The 20,855-nt window shown below is 43.5% G+C and overlaps 1 protein-coding gene and 1 long non-coding RNA gene across 4 annotated transcripts in view; one reads left to right on the top strand and one right to left on the bottom strand.

Annotated features, from left to right (window-relative positions):
* Window positions 1-20,855, top strand: part of IKBKB (inhibitor of nuclear factor kappa B kinase subunit beta) — a 74,273-nt gene that overhangs the window by 15,975 nt on the left and 37,443 nt on the right. For 2 of the 3 annotated variants that reach the window (XM_045459144.1, XM_045459137.1), the window contains exons 3-5: window positions 4,728-4,822; window positions 5,986-6,103; window positions 8,694-8,763. In XM_045459144.1, coding sequence (XP_045315100.1) covers window positions 4,728-4,822; window positions 5,986-6,103; window positions 8,694-8,763 — 283 coding nt within the window. Of the gene's footprint in view, window positions 1-3,426; window positions 3,581-4,727; window positions 4,823-5,985; window positions 6,104-8,693; window positions 8,764-20,855 lie in introns of all 3 variants that reach the window. The other variant, XM_045459154.1, reaches the window with a different exon arrangement.
* On the bottom strand, window positions 11,555-14,426 carry LOC123588335. Its single transcript, XR_006707813.1, has 2 exons — window positions 14,314-14,426; window positions 11,555-13,013 (listed from the first exon to the last, which is right to left on the bottom strand). It is a non-coding gene; the product is annotated as an uncharacterized LOC123588335 (long non-coding RNA).

The following is a 20,855-nucleotide window of genomic DNA, read 5'->3' as shown; positions in this document are numbered from 1 at the left end:
TAGTTTTCTGTCCCTTATAAGTTTTAAAAGCTTGTTATGTGTCCTGCGCCTGTGAGCACTACTTTATTAAAGAGGGGTCATACACTGTCCAGGGCCTGGCCCTTCAGGAGGTGTTTTTTGGAAAGTGTTACTTGCCCTCTGTTGTTGTGACTTTGGTTACTTTATCACCCTACTCGTAGTGATGTTTTGGACCCTTCACCAGGTGTGCTTTGATTTGTTCATTGAAGTAGCCCTGGAAAGGAAAACAAATAAACAAAAACAGAACAAAAACAAGCAAACACACAAACAAACAAAAACACAGAAACACCAGCTACAAGTAAACAGCAGGGTGGAGGTGTTGCTGATGAAAGAGGTCTTATTCTATACAAAGAGAGAAATGACAGGGGCAGGGGAAAAAGAAAATAAAAATTGACCAGACAGAAACTATACAGCTTAATCCAGAGTGAGAGAAAGGAAAATAAAGAAGGAGGTGTAGAACATGTATCAAGAGAATGGATTAAGTATGTCTGCTTAAACAAACCAACAACCAAAGTAACCAGACTAGAGGAGGGAAGAGATAAGAAGGAGAAAAGGAAAGAAGAATATATCTATATAATAAGAATTGTGCAAGAATTAAACTAGGCAATGCAACAGTGCTGGCCTGGAGGAGTGGTCCATCTGGTTCCACAGCATCTATCTCCAGTAGATACGCAGTTACCCATCGTGGAGGGGTGTTGGTGTAGGCGAATCCTGCCTCCACTGCTGTCCCGCTGTCCAATCCCTGAAGCCCTGCCTTGGTGGTGGTGGGAGAAAAATGGCGATACCCCAATGTCTCCTACCCGGACTTGGTATCCCAAAGCACTGTTCCAGCCGTCCTCACTGTGCCAGGGGTGCAAAGGAGGCAGTTTGTCCTGCTCCACCGACCTCCATGACTCCCTGGCTCCCAGCTGGGAGTTAAACCCCAATGTCTTTAAGGTTCCCATTCCATCCACCCCAGTTTTGGGGAAGTGCTGCTCCTTTGAGCGGATATATGCTTCCCACAGCACTCTAGGGAGGGGATTACTTTCTCCCACTGTGGACTGCACTCTGAACTAGTTACCAAGCCTGGGGCTGGCTCCCCTCCTCCCGAGGCGCACGAACAGGGCAGCCCATCCCATCCAGCGAAAGCCCTGCAGTTAGGGTTCTCTCTGTCCCGGTCCATGGTTTTCTCTTGTCCAGATATAGTCCTATGCTTCCCCAGCCTTTCTTTCTTTTCCCTTTGTCTCTCTGCAGGAGGAGATCCCTCTCCTCTGTTCATTTTATCTCTCCCAGTTCACAATCACGCACGTATGGCCCGGTAGGTTGTCCCAGTGGGTCCCTGGAAGCGTCTCTGTCACTTCACCACCCGGACTCTTGAAGTTCAAAGTCCTTTGGCCTCAACACTGCTTTTTTTGACAGACAAGGGAACTTCGGATCCCCCTACTTCTCCACCATGTTGGCCCCTTCCCTTAAATATCTTGATTTAAACTCTGAGTCATTCTGTGGTAACAAACCATGAATTGCAAATCTTCTACTAAACTGTTACTTATCAGACTGTCCATCAAAACATTACATGCTAAATGGACTCCCTCAGCATTATTCCCTTGTTTTACATTTGGCCCATCATTTGTAGAACCGGGGTGCATTCCACTCTCAGTTTCCAGGGGGATCCCACATCACCAGAATCAAGCATCTCTAATGGCATGTCAGCACTTCTGTTGATGAAGTTACTGTAGAACTGGGCAAAAATGTTTGAGTCTCCATGCTAAGGGGAAGTGACACTTGAAAATAAATTGAAATCAGTTTGAGAACAGACAGAGAAGCCGGGAAGTTCATGATGTAGAGAGTATAACATTTTGTGAGATATAATACAGTCTGTACGTTGATTGAAAAAATGGAATTTTCACATGTTCCCTAACTAATGAAAAGTATTAGATGGATTTCTACCCAAGTGCACTTGTACAACTATACTAATTTGTTCAGTAACAATAGGATTTACGAGTTTTCAAAGAGGTGAGCTCTTCTTCAGAGTACCTCGGGATCTAGACCAAAGATCAGGGTCTAATAGCAACGTGTGAATAATACAGCAGAATCTGGTTATCCATGTCTGCTACCATGGGCGGCACCAAGGAGTGTTTGTTGTTGCAAAGTGAAAGAAGCCATCACAAAAGACCACGTATTGTGTGATACCATTTATATGAAATGTTCAGAGCAAGCAAATCTATAGAGATAAAAGGTAGATTCGTGGTTGTACTTGCTCAAAGGGCTGGGGGAAAATGGAGAGTGACTGCTCATGGGTATAAGATTTCCTTGGGGGATGAAATTGATTGTGGTTTTAGTTGTACTACTCTGACCATACCCCAAACTGTTACACTGCATACTTTAAATGGATGAATTGTGTGGTATGTCAATTATATTTCAATAGCGCTGTTAAAAAAAAAAACAAAAAAAACTAGGCAGGTGAGGTAACTGCACAACACACAGCTTAACCACAGCAGTAGTGGCATTTGACAGAAGCAACTTCAGAGAGTATTGTGGAGGTGTTGTAGTCAGAAGATGCTTCAACCTTATTTCTGAATCCCTTTTAGGGATTAATCTAATGATCAGTGATTCAGTGGTTTGGTTAAACAATTTCTGCTCATGTGTGGAGACTTCCATTTTTCGTTTTCTTACTGGGTGGGCCTGTGTTCCCGCCAGGGTCATTGCCAGTTTGGTAAATGTGTGGCCACGATGCAGTTCTGCTGCCCTAAGGACAGCCACGTGCACACCAGGAGATCTTGCTACAGTTTTCCATGTGTCTTAAGTCCCATTCAGTGTCATATGAATCGCTGCACTTACAAGAATTACGGTTCTTTTCAATATGCATTTTCATAAAATGGCAAAACTGACAAAATGGACTGTCAGGGCCTCTAGAATATCCTTCAGTTGGGCAAATAGTAGAATTTTGCTACCGTTCTAAAATCTTTCTTGTTGAAGGATTTCCTGTAGCCATCATGCAGGCTGTGGCTCTCCCCCAGTACTTAAGGCTGTTGGGGAGGTTCTCCCTGCAGGTACACAGAACACACAGGATACTGGTGTAAGTCAGCTTGCTCACTGACATCGGGACCGGCTTTCAGGCTGGTGCCACCAAAGGCATAGCCAGAGGCACCTGCTGTCCCTCAGCTATCCTGGAGGCCTCCATATCAGCCTGAGGAGGTGACAGCAGTATAGTGGTGACCCCCCTGTGGTGGTGAGAGCACCCGAGGCCAGAGCCGCTGTCCCTGCTGCTGTCAGCCGGTTAGCCTCCCCTTTCAGGTTGTCCCCTGGGGCTCCTTGGTGCTGCCTAGAGCACCAAGGAAAAGGGATGAGTTAATCCTCAGGACTCCGGCAGTCAGTTAATTATTCAAAAACATTTTATTGCTTGCCTTCTTTTCCATTCAAAACCCCCAGCTGAGGGCATTGTCCTAGTTCCCTGGAAGAGGTTAAAGTGCATGAAGATGGAGAAGCCTATAAATTAACAAAGAGAAAATAACCCTATGACTCTACAGAAAATAAGTCTTTGGTTGGTATGTGCAGTGAAGGAATTGCGTGTTTGGAGAGCCGGGTAAGAGCCCCTTGAGGTGGGCTTGTATCGTGCCTGGGCACCCACATGAGCAAGAACATAGACTAGAAAAGCACAGGATTGGGTAGGTGGTCTAATCCAGCTACAGTGTCAGATGCCTCGGGTGGAGCACTCTTGGGAGAGTGGCTGGGAAGGGCAGGGTAGAGCCAAGGTTCAGAGGATTTTAAATGCCAGGAGCACTTATAAGAGACACAGGTCTGCTCCTCGTAGTGTTATTGAACACCTACTAAGGGCTGGGCACTGCTAGGTGCTCAGCTTCATGGTAGCGCTGAAAGGTGGACGTAGGTATTGTCATTTTACAGATGAGGAAACTGAGTCAGACCAGGTACTCTGCCCAAGGTCACAGAGTTAGTAAATGCTGAATTGAATCATCCTGCGTTCCAGCTACTATGCTAGGCTTGCCTTTTCTCTGGAGAGACAAGACTTTTTTATTTTTAATTTTTTTTAATGTTTATTTTACTTTTGAGAGAGAGAGATAGAGACAGAGCTCAAGCAAGGGAGGGGCAGAGAGAGAGGGAGACACAGAATCCAAAGCAGGCTCCAGGCTCTGAACTGTCAGCACAGAGCCCGACGTGGGGGCTTGAACTCACGAACCATGAGATCATGACCTGAGCCAAAGTTGGCGCTTAACCCGCTGAGCCACCTAGGCACCCCTGGAGACACAAAAGTCTTGCATGAAATAGGACGGCAGTGTGGCATTAACTGTTAGGTTAAATCATATGGAAATGCCATTTGTGTAGGTCAAAATGGTCAATATTAGCAATTTCATATGGTTCCATCTAGCATTTGGGTCTCAGAGGAGTGAGAAAGAAATCTCTTCGGCAGGAATGGCCAGCAGAGGTTTCATGGAGGAGTTGGGAACCAAACAAGGCCTTGGTTTAGACTCTGGATGGGTAGAAATGAGAGAGAAACATGGGAGAGGTGGAAGTATGGAGGCCAGCCTAACAGGCTGGCAAGTGACTTGGGGACATCTATCAGTGGATACTCAAAGTGGGCCTCGGGATCCCAGAGGTGATGTGATCCGTGCTTTGGGCCCTAAGGAGACAAATTTAGATTTGACTCATGGCTTTGTGGGTGAGCTTGGATGTTAGTGCTGCTAATCTTGTCCCTGTGCACATTCTCTCTGCAGGAAACAGGTGAGCAGATTGCTATCAAGCAGTGCCGGCAGGAGCTCAGCCCCCGGAATCGAGAGCGGTGGTGCCTGGAGATCCAGATCATGAGAAGGTGAGGGCCTAGTGCACCAAGCCAAGGTAGGGCCATCATTGTAGGGAGACCAAGAGACTGCAGGAGCTGAGGAGCCCTGGGGCATTGAAGTGACATCTGGAGAGAGCCCTCTGGAGCAACAGCCGTACCTGCTGCCTCTGGAAAAGAGTCATAAATCTCAGTCCCTCAGTTAGGATAACAGATGACTTCTAGAGGAGTGGCTGCTAGGTGCTTTTAGTCAGTTGTTTCTTCTTTAATTTTTTTTTTTTTAATATTCAGTTTTGAGAGAGCCCAAGCAGGGGAGGGGCAGAGAGAGAGGGAGGGAGGGAGACAGACAGAGAATGAGAAGCACACTCCAGGTTCTGAGCTGTCAGTGCAGAGCCTGATGTGGGGCTCGAACTCACAAACTGCAAGATCATGACCTGAGATGAGTTGGACGCTTATCTGATTGAGCACCCAGGCGCCCCTGGTCAGTTTTATTTGTTATATTAAATAATTTAAAATAGCAGTTACAGTGAATTTTCCTTTGTCAGCAAAGATGCTTTTTCCCCCTTATATTTCCAATTCCAAGATGGTATGTGACTCTCCACCATTGTAAAACAATCACCAATACTTCTTCCTCTAGTGTGGAGACAGGGGCTGTCTGTCAGTCCCGGGATGGTTGCTGTCCTCCCAGGTAGTGAGGGGTTTAGGTAAGCGTTGAGGTATACTCGCAACCCAGTCATTTTGCAAGACCTCAAACAGGTGCTGCCTCCATGAACCTCTTAAGAAGGGGAGGCATCACCTTGTTTACACACACACACACACACACACACACACACACACACACACCCCATCCCCACTGGAATGGCATGAGATTGGAAGTCCCTCTACCTTCTCTGCTTTTAGAAGCAGTTTTGAAGTACAGTGAGGACTTGATATGGGGCACTCTAAAGAAAATTCAGTTGCACATGTTGCACTCACAGTCCTTGCACTTGTGGTGCTGAAAGTAGAGCTGGGTAGATGCTAACTGACCGGGCACCAAGGTGAATAGCCAGTTCCTGACCTCTATCCTCCTGCTAATTCCTGAGGGCCCTCAGCCAGTCCAGGCCTTTGCTGTAAAGCTTTGCTGATACATGGACAGAGCGGGGAATGGGTTTGAGCCCGAAGTCTGGGTGTCTCCCTCACTGGTTTCTCCTTCCTAGGCTGAACCACCCTAATGTGGTAGCTGCCCGGGATGTCCCCGAGGGGATGCAGAACTTGGCTCCCAATGACTTGCCTCTGCTGGCCATGGAGTACTGCCAAGGAGGAGATCTCCGAAAGGTGAGACTTCAGGGTGGCGGGACACAGCCTGTCTGGGCAGGGAGTGGTGGAGAGGCCTTTCACCCCTTTTATCACCAGGAAGCTCAGGCAGCCACGGTGACTCTGGCTTGCTTTCCCTTCTCAGATTCCCCTCATCCATGCGCAGGGTGGGGTGACAAACGTGTGATGTGAATCAAGAGACTGAATCAGAAGCTCTTACGAGAAAGGCAGGGAAGGGCTTGCTGTATGTCCTGCACAGTGATTACTAAAATGACAAGGAAAAGATCACCAGGTTTTGAGGATGGGGAAGGACTGGACAAGTTCCAAAACAAACTTTTCTTCCCTAGGCATGTCAGAGCCACTGCAGTCCTTTAGTGTCAGTGTCACCGCTATCCTTATTAGGAGGGATTTTCTCCTACTGATGTGGTGGCACTGCACACGGGGTCACAGAGTAGAACAGGAAGGGGCTGGCTTAGTAATCAGGGGACTGGGATGAAACCCCAGAGCCACCACTGACTCATCTTCTGGGCATTTGTCCCTCTAGCACATTAACTTCTCTTTGCTAGGACGTACACTTCAGGGTACCTGACGGCAGCCCCTTGTCTCAGGGACAGTCGTGTCTGCCCACTGCCCCAGCATTGTCTGAAACACCACCTGCTTTTATACGTTGCTTTGTTTGATTTTCAACAGCCCTGTGATGTTGGTAAAACTATGATTCCCATGTGAAGGATGGATGTCATGGCCCAGAATGTTGAGGCCGATGACCAGGACTCACATGGCTGCAGTGGCAGAGCTTCTTTGGTCACAGTCTGCGGGAGCCCCACTGTGGGCCACCTCTCCATCTGTGAAACCAAATGATGCTACATAGTGTAAGGAAAAATAAAAGCTCTGGACAACAGAGTTGTTTTTGTGCTAAAAAAGAGATCGCTCTGTTAGTGTACTTCTCCCCTAACTTTTCACTCTAGAAGAAGGGCCATTATATTGTAACAGGTTGTGGGCGGCGGGGGTGGGGGTAGGCAGGATACCCAGGCATTTCTTCTATCTTGACATGGCAGTTTCCTGGACCCAGCATCATGGACTGTTCTCATTACTTTTCTGACCCCTTCCGCCTTCTTTTTGTGAAGGAAACTTTCCATGAGTGTTGATCTGCTCAAGTGACTTTCTCCTGCCATGGGAGGTGGGCAGATCCTGGGAGTGTGAGAGCAGGATGTGAACAGTCATTGGCATGACATACAAGCAGGGAACTGATAACGGATGAGAAATGGGGAATTTGACAATGCTTCGATTTTCCTCTTTATTTTTGTAACCTTTGACAATCATCCGATTACTAAATGAGTTATTTAAAATAGGGATAGAGTCATGTTGTTACAGTTGAGTGGATGGTCCTTAGAGGGCAGGGGGAGGGGGGTTGGTGAGATGTGACCAGATTATGGAGGGCTCTGAAGCCCAGCAGAGAACTTGAGACTTGATCGTGTAGGCAGCAAAGAGCCAGTTAGCCATGGAAGAAGATGACGCACTTCAGTGTAAATGACCTGGCATGGGGCACGAGATGATCTGTGGGAGGCAGGAAGCCCTTGCACTCTGAGGGGCCTTTGTCCATGCTGCTCCCTCCTAGGGGGATGCGCAGGGAGGGCGCTGCTGCCCAAAGGGCCTGGGATCTCTGTTCTCTCTGTTCTCCAAATGAGGTAGCCTATCTTTCCCTCCTCTCAAGAGTTCAAAACCTACTGCCCTGGGCACAGAAAGGCAAGCTTGGCCAGCACATGAGCAAATGTGGAAGCAGGAACTGATTAGAAGACTGAAGTGTGTATGCCCAGCTCAGGCAACAGACTCTTGGATGTTCTTGGATATAAATGCTAGTTAATAACTTTGATCCTCGAGTGGGAAGTTATTTTCTCCGCTGTCTTCAATCGAGGCCAGCTGCCAGCAGCATATTGAGCCAGGGCCAGGAGGGCAGAGAGGACAAGTGTTTGGACTTGGGCCTCAGATAGACATGGCTTTATATTCTAGCACTGCCCTGGAATGGCTATGTGAACAGACAGATCACTGAACCCCTCCAGTCTCAGGCTCCTCACCTGTGAGGTACTCACCTCAGTGGCAGTGGGAGGATGAAATGAGACCATGTAGGTAAAGCTTTACTGAGCTGATCTGTGCAGAGGTTAGCCAGGTCCTGGGCATGTCGTAAGTGCTCATTAAATATTCCCCACCACCATCATCATCCCGCTGGCAAGGCCATGTTGGAGGAAATGGTCAGAGGGTGGTTTTCAGTGAGTGCCTCCACCCTGTCCTCTGTGGGACTCTGGGGAGTAGTGGTCCCATTGTCGCCGAGTGTGGCCTCTGGCCTGCCTCCTTCAGAACTGCAGCTCAGGTGAGAAAAATCCCTCATCTTAGAATGACTCAGACACCTCACCGATGAGTACGGGAGTACTTCTGGGAGTTGCACCGCTGCTTCCTCCTTCCTCCACCTGCTGCCCAGGCTGTCTTGACAGCCTTAGGTCCTCAAAGCCCAGGGCTAGGGTTAGCACTCGCATGACTTCAGCTGGGAAGACACACTGTGGACTTGGTGGTGGTAGGGGACCGCTCACTCTGATGCTTCTTTTCAACTTCTTGACAGTACCTGAACCAGTTTGAGAACTGCTGTGGCCTGCGGGAAGGAGCCATCCTCACCTTGCTGAGTGACATTGGTAAATCCCAGCCCTGGAAGTCAGGTCATAGTCTCCACGGAGGGTGTGTGGTGCCCCTGTGAGTTCTTGCGGAGCACAGAGGGGAGATATTTTGGTCCTCTGTTCTTTACAGAGGGTGGGGTTGTCACCAAGGGGCTAGTCAGGCAGGCGCTGAACTCAAATAGATTTCCCTTCCTTCCGGACTAAGTCATGAAGTGAATGATGATGTATATAGAATAACAGATTTCCTTTCTCATTGAAAAGCTCCACTCCCTGCTTTCCTGGAAAGGCCAGCAATAGAATAGGTTGTCATTTGAATGAATTTCATCCCTTGGCAACTAATTTTTCCACTTCCACGTTGACAGCATAGGAAAAACTGCTCTTGTTCAATCCTTTGGTATTGTTAGTGTCCTCAGATGAGGGTGTCTGCTACACTCTGAGGGAGTGTAGAGTGTAGATCAGGGAGAAGAGTGACCTCAGACCGTAGAGGTCAGATACTGTCTCCTGGACCCTGGTGCCCGCTCTAGGTCAGCACATGGTTCCAGCCTATGGAAACAGACATCAGGGATGCCTGGGTGGCTCAGTTGGTTAAGTGTCTGACTCTTGTTTTCAGCTCAGGTCATGATCTTGTGGTTTGTGAATTCAAGCCCCACATCAGGCTCTGCACTGATGCATGGAGGCTGCTTGGGATTCTCTCTCCCTTTCTCTCTGCCCCTCTCCTGCTCTCTCTCTCTCTCTCTCTCAAAATAAACATTAAAAAAGAAAGGAAAGAAAGAAAGAAAGAAAGAAAGAAAGAAAGAAAGAAAGAAAGAAAGAAAGAAAGAAAGAAAAGAAAAGAAAAGAAAGAAAAAGAAAGAGAGAGAAAGAAAGAAAGGAAGGAAAGAAGGCAGGCCAGGCCCTAAGCCCCCTTTTTTTCTTTCTTTATTTTTTCAATTTGCAAGATTGTTGGTACAGATTGATAATTTATAAAGTTTAGAGTTATCCAGAGTTTGTCACTGAGTGACTAGTTGCCCCTAGATATGGGCATTGATACCACTTTTCAACCCTCTCCATCTCAGCCTCTCTGAAGCTACATGCTTTTATCTTTTCGTTTACTCAAACTTTTTTTTTTTTTTAGAAAAATATCAAACATATAGAAAAGTTGAAAGAGTAGTACGGTGAAACCCACATACCTTTCAGCTGGATTCACCTGTTGCTATGATTTTGCCACATCTGTAAAGCTGTGTTTTCTAACTCTTTCCCTGGAAGGGTAGGTGAGCCTCTAGTCTCTGAAACACTCTGCCTTCCTAGTGTGGGTCCACCTCTCCCTTACCCTCTGTCACTCTTCATAGAGGGTAGGCAAGAAGGAAATGAAGGCGGGGAGAGTCCAGCAATGACATAAAGTTAGGATCCAAACAGTCTGACATAGAAAATTCCATCTCCCTCTGAATCCTGTGTTTGTCCTTTGGATGGAGTTCACAGTGGGGACAAGTTGACATTGCACCAGTTTTATCTGACTTGAGTGGGCGTCCACCACTAGCCAGACTGATTCCTTCATGAGTTGGCCTGTGTGAGTCTACTGGAAGGGCCCTCTCCGTCTATCTAGAGGGTCTAGTCTATCAGTTGAGAATCCCACCTCTTTTCTTGACATTTTGCTTAGACAACACTTGATTGTCTTGTTACCCCAGTGGCCAAATTATTAATTTATTCTGTTGAGTTGGGCTAAAGGCTGGTTAGTAGTTTGAGGAATATTCTTTTGCTCTTAATGGGAAACTTATTTTATTTCTCTCTGGTTAGAGCTTTAAGTCATTTTTTAAAATTAATTTATTTCTTTTAGAGGGAGAGAGAGCACATGGGCAGGGGAGAGGGACAGAGGGAGAGAGAGAGAATCTTAAGCAGGCTCCATGCTTCATGTGGAGCTCGACACAGGGCTTGATCCCACAACCCTGGGATAGTGACTTGAGCCGAAAAAAGAGACCAGTGCTTAACCACTGAACCACCTGAGTGCCCCAAGCTTTAAGTCATTTTTTTTTAAGTGTTATCCTCTCAAATATTTTTCTTTCACTGATTATATTAGCAAATAGTTATGAAGAAAGTCTTTAATTTCTTGGCTAGAGTACACAGAACTTTCTACTTCCTCCTAAAACTTTTACTTCCTTAAGTGATTCTGTAGTGATGTTAATAAAGCATCTACTGATTGCATATTCTTTGTTCTGGGCACATTTTGTATGCCGTTACCATTGGCTTGTGTGATAGCTTTCATATTATCTATTGAAGTTGTGGGTGTGTGTTTAAGTTATACATAAGTCAGAATAATGAAGATTGGTAAACTCCCGAGTGTGCATGCAATTCAGCCCTCCTATAGGCGGATGTATAGTAAAATTCTTTAGGTCACTGGTTCCCTATCTTTCCTCTCTGTGACCCAAAATTGGAAATAATGAGGCTATGAAGTACTAATACTCTAGGATGAAATTCTTGAAAGCAGAGATTTTAGTCATTGCTGTGTCTCCAGCATCTAGAATAGTGGTATCCTATATAGCAGCCTCTCTGTAAATATTTGTCAAGTGAATGAAATAAATTGGAAAGGAAATTAAAATAACTAAGGACCTATTTATTTATTTATTTAATTTATTTTTTTATGTATAATTTTCTGTTTTTTTTCAATATATGAAGTTTATTGTCAAATTGATTTCCATACAACACCCAGTGCTCCTCCCAAAAGGTGCCCTCCTCAATACCCATCACCCACCCTCCCCTCCCTCCCACCCCCCATCAACCCTCAGTTTGTTCTCAGTTTTTAAGAGTAAGGACCTATTTAAAAAACAAAACAAAAGATGATGTCCACATTTTATTAACAGTCCCAGGTCAAATACCTGCCTTTACACTTATTGGCATTGTGACCTTAGTCATGTTACCCAATTTTTAAGAACATCTGTTTTATTAGCTGTAAAATGAGACTGTCACTCACCTGGTTAGAATGGTTATGAGGACAAAATGAGATGATATACAAGAAGCTGCCAGCACAGTGTTTTCTGCTCCTCGTGTAATGTACGGTCAGCAAATATTCATTTCCTTCTCATTTCCTTCCCCCTCTGGATTTGGATTAATAGCATCCCTTTTGAAAAACCTCAGTCACCCTTATTTGGGATCCGGTGAGCCGGGCAGGGGGTTGCCTTGTGAGACTTCCCTTCCTGGACATGGTTCATCTTCAGACCTATTCCTGTGTCCGTCACCTTTTGGAGCAATCCCATCCCCTGATGTTGTGGTTGTGTTGTGGTTGTGGTTGTTGATAAGCTTGTATTTTACTTTCATTTCCGTTTCTGATTTGTGTACAAGATTCATCAAGTTTATTTTTTTTGCAAGGATCTCGTCACTGAGCCAGAGTTCAGAGGCATCTCCCGGAGCTCATATAACATAACTCTTTTGTATTCTGAAACATTTCCTGAGCATATTTTGTTCCAGTTTGTTCCAAGTGCTGGCCCCATGTTCCCTTTGTTGGAGTTGCCACTGCTGTTCTCTGCCAGGTTGACTTCAGATAAGTGGTAGAGCCACACCCTTGACCACTGGGTCCAGAATTCATGGCCTTCTTTTCTGGATTAAACTTGTTTTAACCAAACTTCTTCTGAGCCACTAACCTTACAGAGATGCCCACTCAGAGCTGTATCATGGTAATAGATAGACATAGAAAGGATTTTTCCAGTGAACTTTAAGTTGGCCCAGAAGATACTGCAGAATACATAGGAGAAAATGAGCAGTTTCCTGGTGAGCACAAAGGCCAGACGGACCTATTAGACAGTTTCTCCTATGCCGGTAAGTGATCTGGGGACAGGTGCAGAGGCAGCTGGAAATGATCTGGATTTCTGCATAATGTAACCCTAAAATAGCTCAAGGAAGTTATATCTAAGTGGAGTCTATTTAAACACTCTTGCTCATTAGCCTTTGGAAAACATTGGAGTGTATTTCCTTCTGCCAGCAGAGGCGCAAACTGCTGAGCGCTCAAGGTTAAGGGAAAGACTGACACTTTCTGGATGCCCGTGTCTCCACTGTCAGGCGGGGACCTGCCCATGCCCTGGCCAGGTGGGTGGGCCAGTTGTGTGATCGCCATGGCCTCATCAGATCTTAAGTCTGAGTAGATCTTCCTTAATTTTCCAGATGGCCAGTTTACTGTGGGGACTGACCATCTTGTCCTCTGAACCTTCAGGAACCCCACTCCCCATTTTCATCTGTGCTTCATTCTCTGAGTCACCATCTCTGTCCCTGTTTGAGCTGCTCCTTATATCAGTACCTCAACACTAAAAAGCAGAGAGGATTTCAAAGAGAATACAGGGCTTCAGAGAAGAGAACTTATCCTAGGAATCAAAATTTATTTAGTGTTTCTCTGATTGTATGGATTTATAACACAAGGGGACTACTCGATGTCAGAAATTGAGACCATTTGTATATAAAGTATGTTGGGAAGCATAAATGAACATAATAATAATAGAAGAGAAGACAACTGGCTTTTAGTCCTGGCTTCTCCATTTTCCCAGAGCTGTTACCTCAGGCAAGTACCTTATGGTCCATTTATCTTTTCATTTCTTCTCTGTGGAAAAATGGGTAACTTTCTGGGCTTACGTTTTCTCAAACTTAAAATCAAGGGTTTGGGCTTGGTGATCTCTAAGTTCCCTTCTAACTAAATATTCTATTTTCATTATTCAGAGGGCAGGTTTTCAGAATGGGCATCCCAGAATGTCTTTGACATTCCATCCCAGCCTGACTGCATGGCCCGGTTTCTCTCACTTCTCCCCTAGTGCATTTCCTTTCCCCAGAGCTTTGTCTTGATGCTTTCTGTTCATTCCTGCTCCATCCCCTCTGTCTCTCTCTGCACCTGAACTGATTGCCTACTGCTTTTTAATATTCTGTTTGCCAGGCTGTTCTCGTGACATCTTTATCAACCATATTCTCTCCAAAGTCTGTGTATCCAACCCTGAGCCTTATCCTCAGCTCCATACCCATGTCTATGTACTTCTCTGCAAATCATTACCAAATGGAAATCCTAGACTTCTTCCCTAAGCTAGATCCCTTCCTGGCATCCCTTTCCTGTGTCACCAGCCCATCTTCCCGTCAGTAACCTAGCCATGAGTGCCAATTCTGAATCTCGTCTCTTAGAACCTGCCCTCTTCCTGCTCCATACCCTCCCATTTAAAGGCTCCAGAGCCTTTCAGCCCTCCTTCATGCCACATATCCTGTTTTCCCTCTCTGTTCCCACTGCCCACACTAATTCAGTGTCATAGCAAATCACTGCAATGATCCCTCACCTGACCTCCTTAGCCCCATCTTACTCGTCCATCTTTCATGCTTTTGAAAGGACACTTTCATCATAATCCTTCAAGGCTAAACCTCTTTGCTTCACATTTCTCTCAATCCACTGTCACCAGCTTAGCAGGTATGTGGCTCTCAAAACCCCCTTTTCAACCCTCCTGCTAGCCTTTGCACGTGGCGCTTCCGAAAGGGGGGCATTCTAAAGAACGCTGCTCCTGCACCTGCCCAATGACCCGAAGCCTTCCTGTCTTTCGGGACACAGCTTTAGACCCACTCTGACCCATCACTCACAGTGGCTCTCCTCATGGCTTTCCTCTCCCCTGCTGCCTCCTGCGCTCACTTGGTACTTGGTGTCTCTGCTGTTGTTATTGGATCTCTGCCTGTGGCTGACCTTGAGGACTGACTTCTGGCTTTGGGGGCTGCTGACCAGGCTCTGCAGTGAGTGAAGAAAATGCCTTGATTCGGTGTCAAATTTCCCACAATACCTAGGAAGCACAAGACACTTCATTAGCACTTGTTGAACAAATGAGAACGATTGTGCACTTTTCTCTCAGCAGTTGGTGTGACTGCCTCGCTACCTTCCTGGGGGGCTATTTTAGCTGAGAAACCTTCAGCCAGATTAAATCTTTTTCCACATGTTCACACTTGGCTTTCTAATCTGTTTTGTTTGGAAAGTCCAGTGACACCAGAGTGACTGGCACATAGTAGTGTTAAATGTTAAAAAAAGAAATCTCAACTGAGTAAATTTTAAGGATCTTACTGGCTTTATTCAACAATTCATGAATTGGGCAACGCCCCATCTAGCAAACAGAAAGGCGCTCTGAGGAGCTGCACAAAATGAAAGACTTTGATAGGCAGAAGGGGACAGGACAAGGAAGTCACTAGCAAAGAGTGGATTGTTTCAGGTAAGGTCACCTTTCTTTGGAGGATGGCAGGGGCCCCATCAGGCAGATTACCTCATTAGTGCAGACCAGGTAATTCCAGACTAAGATTACATTCCTGGCAGAGGCTGAAGCTACAGTTAGGTTAGACACCCCCTTTAAATTTCAGTTTTGTGACATGGGCTTAGCACAAGTGACTGACTCCATTTTAGGCCTGTTGTCTCTTTTTTACAGTTCCTCCCTTTTGATCAGACTTTGAGCTTAACTGAGAGATGTGATCAAAATTTAAGGCATCAGTGCCACTCCCAGCTACTGCTCTGAAGTTCTAACAGCTTCGGCTGATGCTCTGTGATTATTCATAGGTCATGACTTCTTTTTGCTGAGTCTATGTGGAATGCACAGGTCATGGCTTCAGGTTCACATTTTTTTCAGTCAGTAATTCTCCTCATTGCTTTTTTGACATTCCAGTCTTAGGGCAATCACTTGATGATTAGTGGCTGTGAACATGCATTTACAACTTTTTGAGGAAATACAGCACACTAGGGAGATTGCTATGATTTTTACACACAGGGTAATTCCCAACGTCCGGAGTGCGCTTCAAAACCATGGCCCGCAAGACCTAACCCAATCAAAATCAAATAAAGACAGACCGTGTTGAGTCACTTTCTTAAGTCAAGTGGCTTAGTTCAGTGATTTTATGTAGCTGAGTATCAACTTCCCTGAAGTGTTAATCCAGGCACAGTAAGTAGTGTTGGCCGTAGCACAGACACCTTGCTCAGCTTAAAGATAATCAAGGACTGTCCTAGTATCAGGAACAACTTTGCCCAGAGAGTCTAAGGATTTTTGTTGGGCAGCTATTGCTTTAAGAGTTAAGGAGAGTTTCTTGATAATAGCCTCATATGTACTCCTAGCCAGGAACGCAAGGATCTGCCAAAGGGAGCTAATACTGAATCGTGAATGCTTCCTGGTAATTCCCATTTGGATCCTTGGCACAGGACTGGAATGAAGGCCAGTAAAATTTAAGGGTCTGTATACCACACAGGTGGTTTTTATTCTGGTTACCTTTGCCTTGTGTCCCTTTCTTTGTGTAGAGCCTGGATGCAAGGTTCCCTGGGTACCCTGGGATTGTTAACCAGAGAATGGGAAATGGACCCCCAGGGTTAGAGAGTCTGATGCAATAGAGATGGAGCAGAGTTTGTTCAGAGAAACTGGGACATTGGAAATCAGAAGTTTGTGACAGAGTTACAGAATCACCAGCATTGTGGTACATCCAACAGTTGTTTGGAGGTTGGATTACCCCCTTAGCAATGGCCTGGGACATACGGATGATGGTGTTATCTTTCCAGGCCAATGCCAGAGTAAAGGACAGAAAAGGAGGAAGAAAGGATTTCATGTTTAAAGTATGAAGTCTTGCTCTAGTGACTTGGGTGGGAGTAGTCTACCTTGGTGTTAGCTATTTCTCTTCCTGGTCAGAGAGCCTGGCTGCCATCTGGGAGAGGAGGACCTGGTGTAGTCTCTTCCAAGGAAACTGAAGGGCAGTCTTTGTCTTTATTAATTCCAAATTAGAAGGATGGAAGAAAATTAGAAATGTTAGTTTGGAGAATCATAGCCAAATATTTGAAGAAACTAGAAGAATTTAGGATCCAATCTAGTTTATGGGTATATAACAAAACCTCAAAGAAAATTAACAGGACTAGAATCTAATATCTACAAAAGTGTGAACAGTTTTTCTCTCTACAGTTATCCCCATTTTTTAAATTAAAAACGATCACAGTGAAACTAATGTGTTTGCATTAAACTTGGCCTGATTACTTATGGCAGTGCAGCAAGAATAGTGATAGGCCATATAAGCTCCTTTTAAGACTGCTTTGTGGACCTCTTCATAAAGAATGAGATTGAACTCTTCAATCTCTGAGGCCAGGAAGCCAAGCCAAGGATTTATCATCAGATTTTACCTGCAGTACCTATAATTTAGGTGAATTTTCTCTTCTCAAGTTTCCCCTAAATATTCTGGGGTTTCTGGGGCTGCCAGTAAGTGACCTTTCTTAGTCATCTGGTAAGACTGCTAGGAACCTTTTATAAGCACGGTACCCAGTGATTTTTCCAAGCAGTTCCTTGAAGCTGTCTGGCCATATCTGAGTCTACACACATCTCTCTTAAATGTAACATTTCAGTCAAGGCCTCCATAATATAGCCCAAGTTTTTAACTGTGTCTTGTTACAAGGAGAACAGTGTCTTATTGGACTTATCAAATACCTAGCTGTATTACCATGAAAAGAATACTCAAGAGTTTCTGGATTCTGGAGGGACCAGGTAAGGAGAAAAAGTAGATGTTTCATTCATACCTTTGTTACAAAGTTATGCTTTATAAAATTGCTGTAAGTCAGGCGTAGCTTAGAAGGTTTCCTTAGGGTTGCCTGGGTGGCTCAGTCTGTTAAGCGTCTGACTTCAGCTCAGGTCATGATCTCATGGTCCATGAGTTTGAGCCCTGCGTCGGGCTCTGTGCTGACAGCTCAGAGCCTGGAGACTGCTTCAGATTCTGCGTCTCCCCCCTTCCCTGCCCCTCCCCTGCTCACACTCTGTCTCTCTCTCTCTCTCTCTCAAAAATAAATAAACATTTAAAATTTTTTAAAAAAATAAAAAGAAGGTTTCCTTAAATCTGGAAAGGAAAACAAAACATCGAGGAACCATCAGTATTTCAAACCAAAAGGCATAATCCTCCTCCTCAGGTCATTCAATCCCATTTAATTAATGTTTGTTCTGCCTGAATCCAGTTCTCCCATTAATTCGGGAAATTTTTACTGAGGACAATTTTATGATCTTAAAGTTATCAGAAACCTGTACTTGGCAAAGTTCTTTCCCAAGTACAAACCTATTCTCTTTGAAGTACTTCTGCAGAAACACTTCCATAAGAGCATCAGAGTAGGAGAATAGAACAGTAACTTTCTGCAAATGATGAAGACTTAAAAATGATGAGAGTTTATTTGATAAGGGAATTGAGTAATTTCTGTGATATACAACATTTTAGTATAATAACGAATTATTATTGATAACATTATTATAGGAAACATAGAGATCCAGGAATTTCATACAGTTTCTGGAACACTTACATACCTACACAAATATAATATAAAGAAAGCTTAGTATTACACCTCATATAACAATGCTTCTCATATAATTTAACATAGCAAATAAGCCCAATTAGTTTTACATACCCTTTTGTATAAAGAGAGAGAATAAATCTTTTGAGATCTTCCAGGAGCCCTCTGCAAAATTCTAGTTAGTTCAGGGTCAGAAAGACTTTATTTAGATTAGTAGTCCAAGAAAGCTTTGCCATTTTAAAAGAGAGAAACCAAATTCAAATTTTGTACCATCTTATTTTTGATATTGAAACTCCTTTTTTATTCAAATAATTTTTTTTTTTTTTTTGAGAGAGAGAGGGAGAGAGAAAACCCTAAGCAGGTTCCACACCTAGCACACACGGGGTTCAATCCCACAATGAAGAGATCATGACCTGAGCCTAAAGCAAGAGAGATGGACGCTCAACTGACTGAGCCACCCAGACGCCCCTCAGATAAATTAATTTTATTCTTAGCCAACTTGACCACACATAAAATTCCTTTCCCAATATTCCTTTTTTACAAACATTCTAGGTCTTTTTTACATTCATATTTTGTCCTGTGTTTTTCCCACTTTCCCATTCTGAAGTAGCCTCACTTAAGGACAAAATTTCTTTTCCCTTAACAAAAATGCCTCTCTGTTCCTCATAGCTTCTCTTACCGAAAACACACATGTTCCTTTCCTTGTGTACAGAGATGTTTCTCTTATTATTTCCAGTAGCTTTTACTGCATATTATTTAGAATTTTTAACCCTTAGAAACTAATTTCTAGTGAAAACTGAGATGTAAGCTGTTGTGAACTGCATGTTAAACCAGCATTCTTCATGTTGGCAAATGTATGAATGAATATATTTAATAATTTTTAGAAGCATACACTTTTGTTTAGACTACCCGCAGAGACTTTATGAGACATTAGACAAAGACAGCCATCATCTGATTATTTTTCCTATTGATGATATAATATAGATAACATATATTCATATCATATTATCATATAGATAATATGAGTTTATTTGATTAGTAAACCCATGTAGAATAAATGTTGTATGTCTGCATTATATTTAATGCTGATAATGCTGAAGACATGTCTATTTTTTTTTATTTTCTAGTAAGACTAAATTTATTCAATATCCTAGTAAAACTTTTGATTGTAAATCTCCAACAGTATAAAAAGTACAAAACACATTTGTAGATTTCTAATATATTAATACAAAGTACATGACTACATACAGTACATCCTACAGGCAAAGAGGTGGAAGAGGAAAAAGAAGGCTGTGATTGAGGTCTAGTAATAAATCAGAAGTATAGATGATCCATATTATAATATATTCTACCACCAATACTGTAGCCAAAATGTACAAAAAAAAATTTTTTTGAAACAACAGGAGGAAGATGATAGTGGCTGATACTCTTGGAATTCACCGCAGAGGCTGTGGGAGAGCCAACCCAACCCACGGTGTATTCTGTGCATATGGTGGCTTGTTTTTGCCTATATTTCATAAGGAAGAAATATAAAATTTTAAATTTAGATTAAGAACTATAAAACTATAGGGTACCCATAAAAAGTGGCTCACTCCTTACTGTTACTTATACTGTCTAATTTTTAAAATCCAGTTTTAAAAATAAACACAATGTCATGTTATTATAAGGTAGGCAAATGATCCTCCCTAATTATGAAAAGTCTGAACCAGTGATAGGTTATTCCTGAACGTTTAGAAAAGAGGCAATGAGAGTACTTTGGTTTGGGTTCAAGTAAAAAACCTTCTTTTTTTTTTTTAAGTAAAAAGCCTTCAAATGAAGATTTTAGAATTGAAGAGCTTCGTGTTCAGGATGCATCATCTAACATTTCAATGTTAACAAAGCCTGTTAACAAAGAAGTCAAACCTAAACCAGCCCACTCAGCATTAACACACACCTCTCTTTTCTTTTAGTATAATTTTACTTCAATATAGAGTGGGGGAAGAAAAAAAACCACCCAAGCCCTAATAGAGTGAAACCAATCAGACAACCACTCTACACAGACAAAACCTTTGCAAAGGTCAACTGAAGTAATCCAGAGCTAAAACTGAATTGTGCAGATTTTCAATGAAGTCACCAGTCATGTAACACAAACAAAAGTCAATTATTTACACACTAGGCAGACCGTCTAAGAAATGTGCCCAAAGAAACATTAACCTTTGTTTTTGTGTGTATGCCATTCTGAAGACTTGCACAATTTTTTAGGTAATTTAACATTTTTAATAGACTGTGATCTCTACCATGCGGTAATGCTTTGGTACTCTTCATTTAGGATTGCTCATCCTAAAACTTTACATTTCCCCAGAGGAGCTTTGATTCTGTTTTAGCAGTTTCAATATAGATTAAAATATTTATCAAAAATCAGTATGGAGGGAGGTGGCAGAGGATGCAACATATACACTCAAGTTACCTCTCTGTATGTTTAGAAATTACTCCTTCAAGGTATTTGCACCAGAGAACTTAGTCTGTCCTGCTTAATATTCAGTAGTACAGGTTTGAATCATCAGAAACTTGGCAAGACCTTAAATTATTAACAACTACCTCTTGGGGCAAGTCCATGTTACTGAGTTATGACAAATTTATTGTCATGAAGGAAAACAAGGACAGCCAGCCATCTTAAAAATGCCCCAACCACTGCTTCTTAATATAGAAAGAGTAAAACTACATACGTTTATCATACAACAAATCCCATCTCTGTCCCCTGAAATTCCCCTAGTTTCATTCATTAGAAGGGGATTAAAAAAAAAAAAAAGTCTTAAAGAGCACTTTACAGCAGCATCCAACTTTCCTATGAAATACTCAACATCTTAAATAT

Source organism: Leopardus geoffroyi, chromosome B1 (assembly GCF_018350155.1).
Source record: "Leopardus geoffroyi isolate Oge1 chromosome B1, O.geoffroyi_Oge1_pat1.0, whole genome shotgun sequence".
In the NCBI taxonomy this organism is placed as follows: domain Eukaryota; kingdom Metazoa; phylum Chordata; class Mammalia; order Carnivora; family Felidae; genus Leopardus; species Leopardus geoffroyi.
This window is presented reverse-complemented; position numbering and strand designations above follow the sequence as displayed.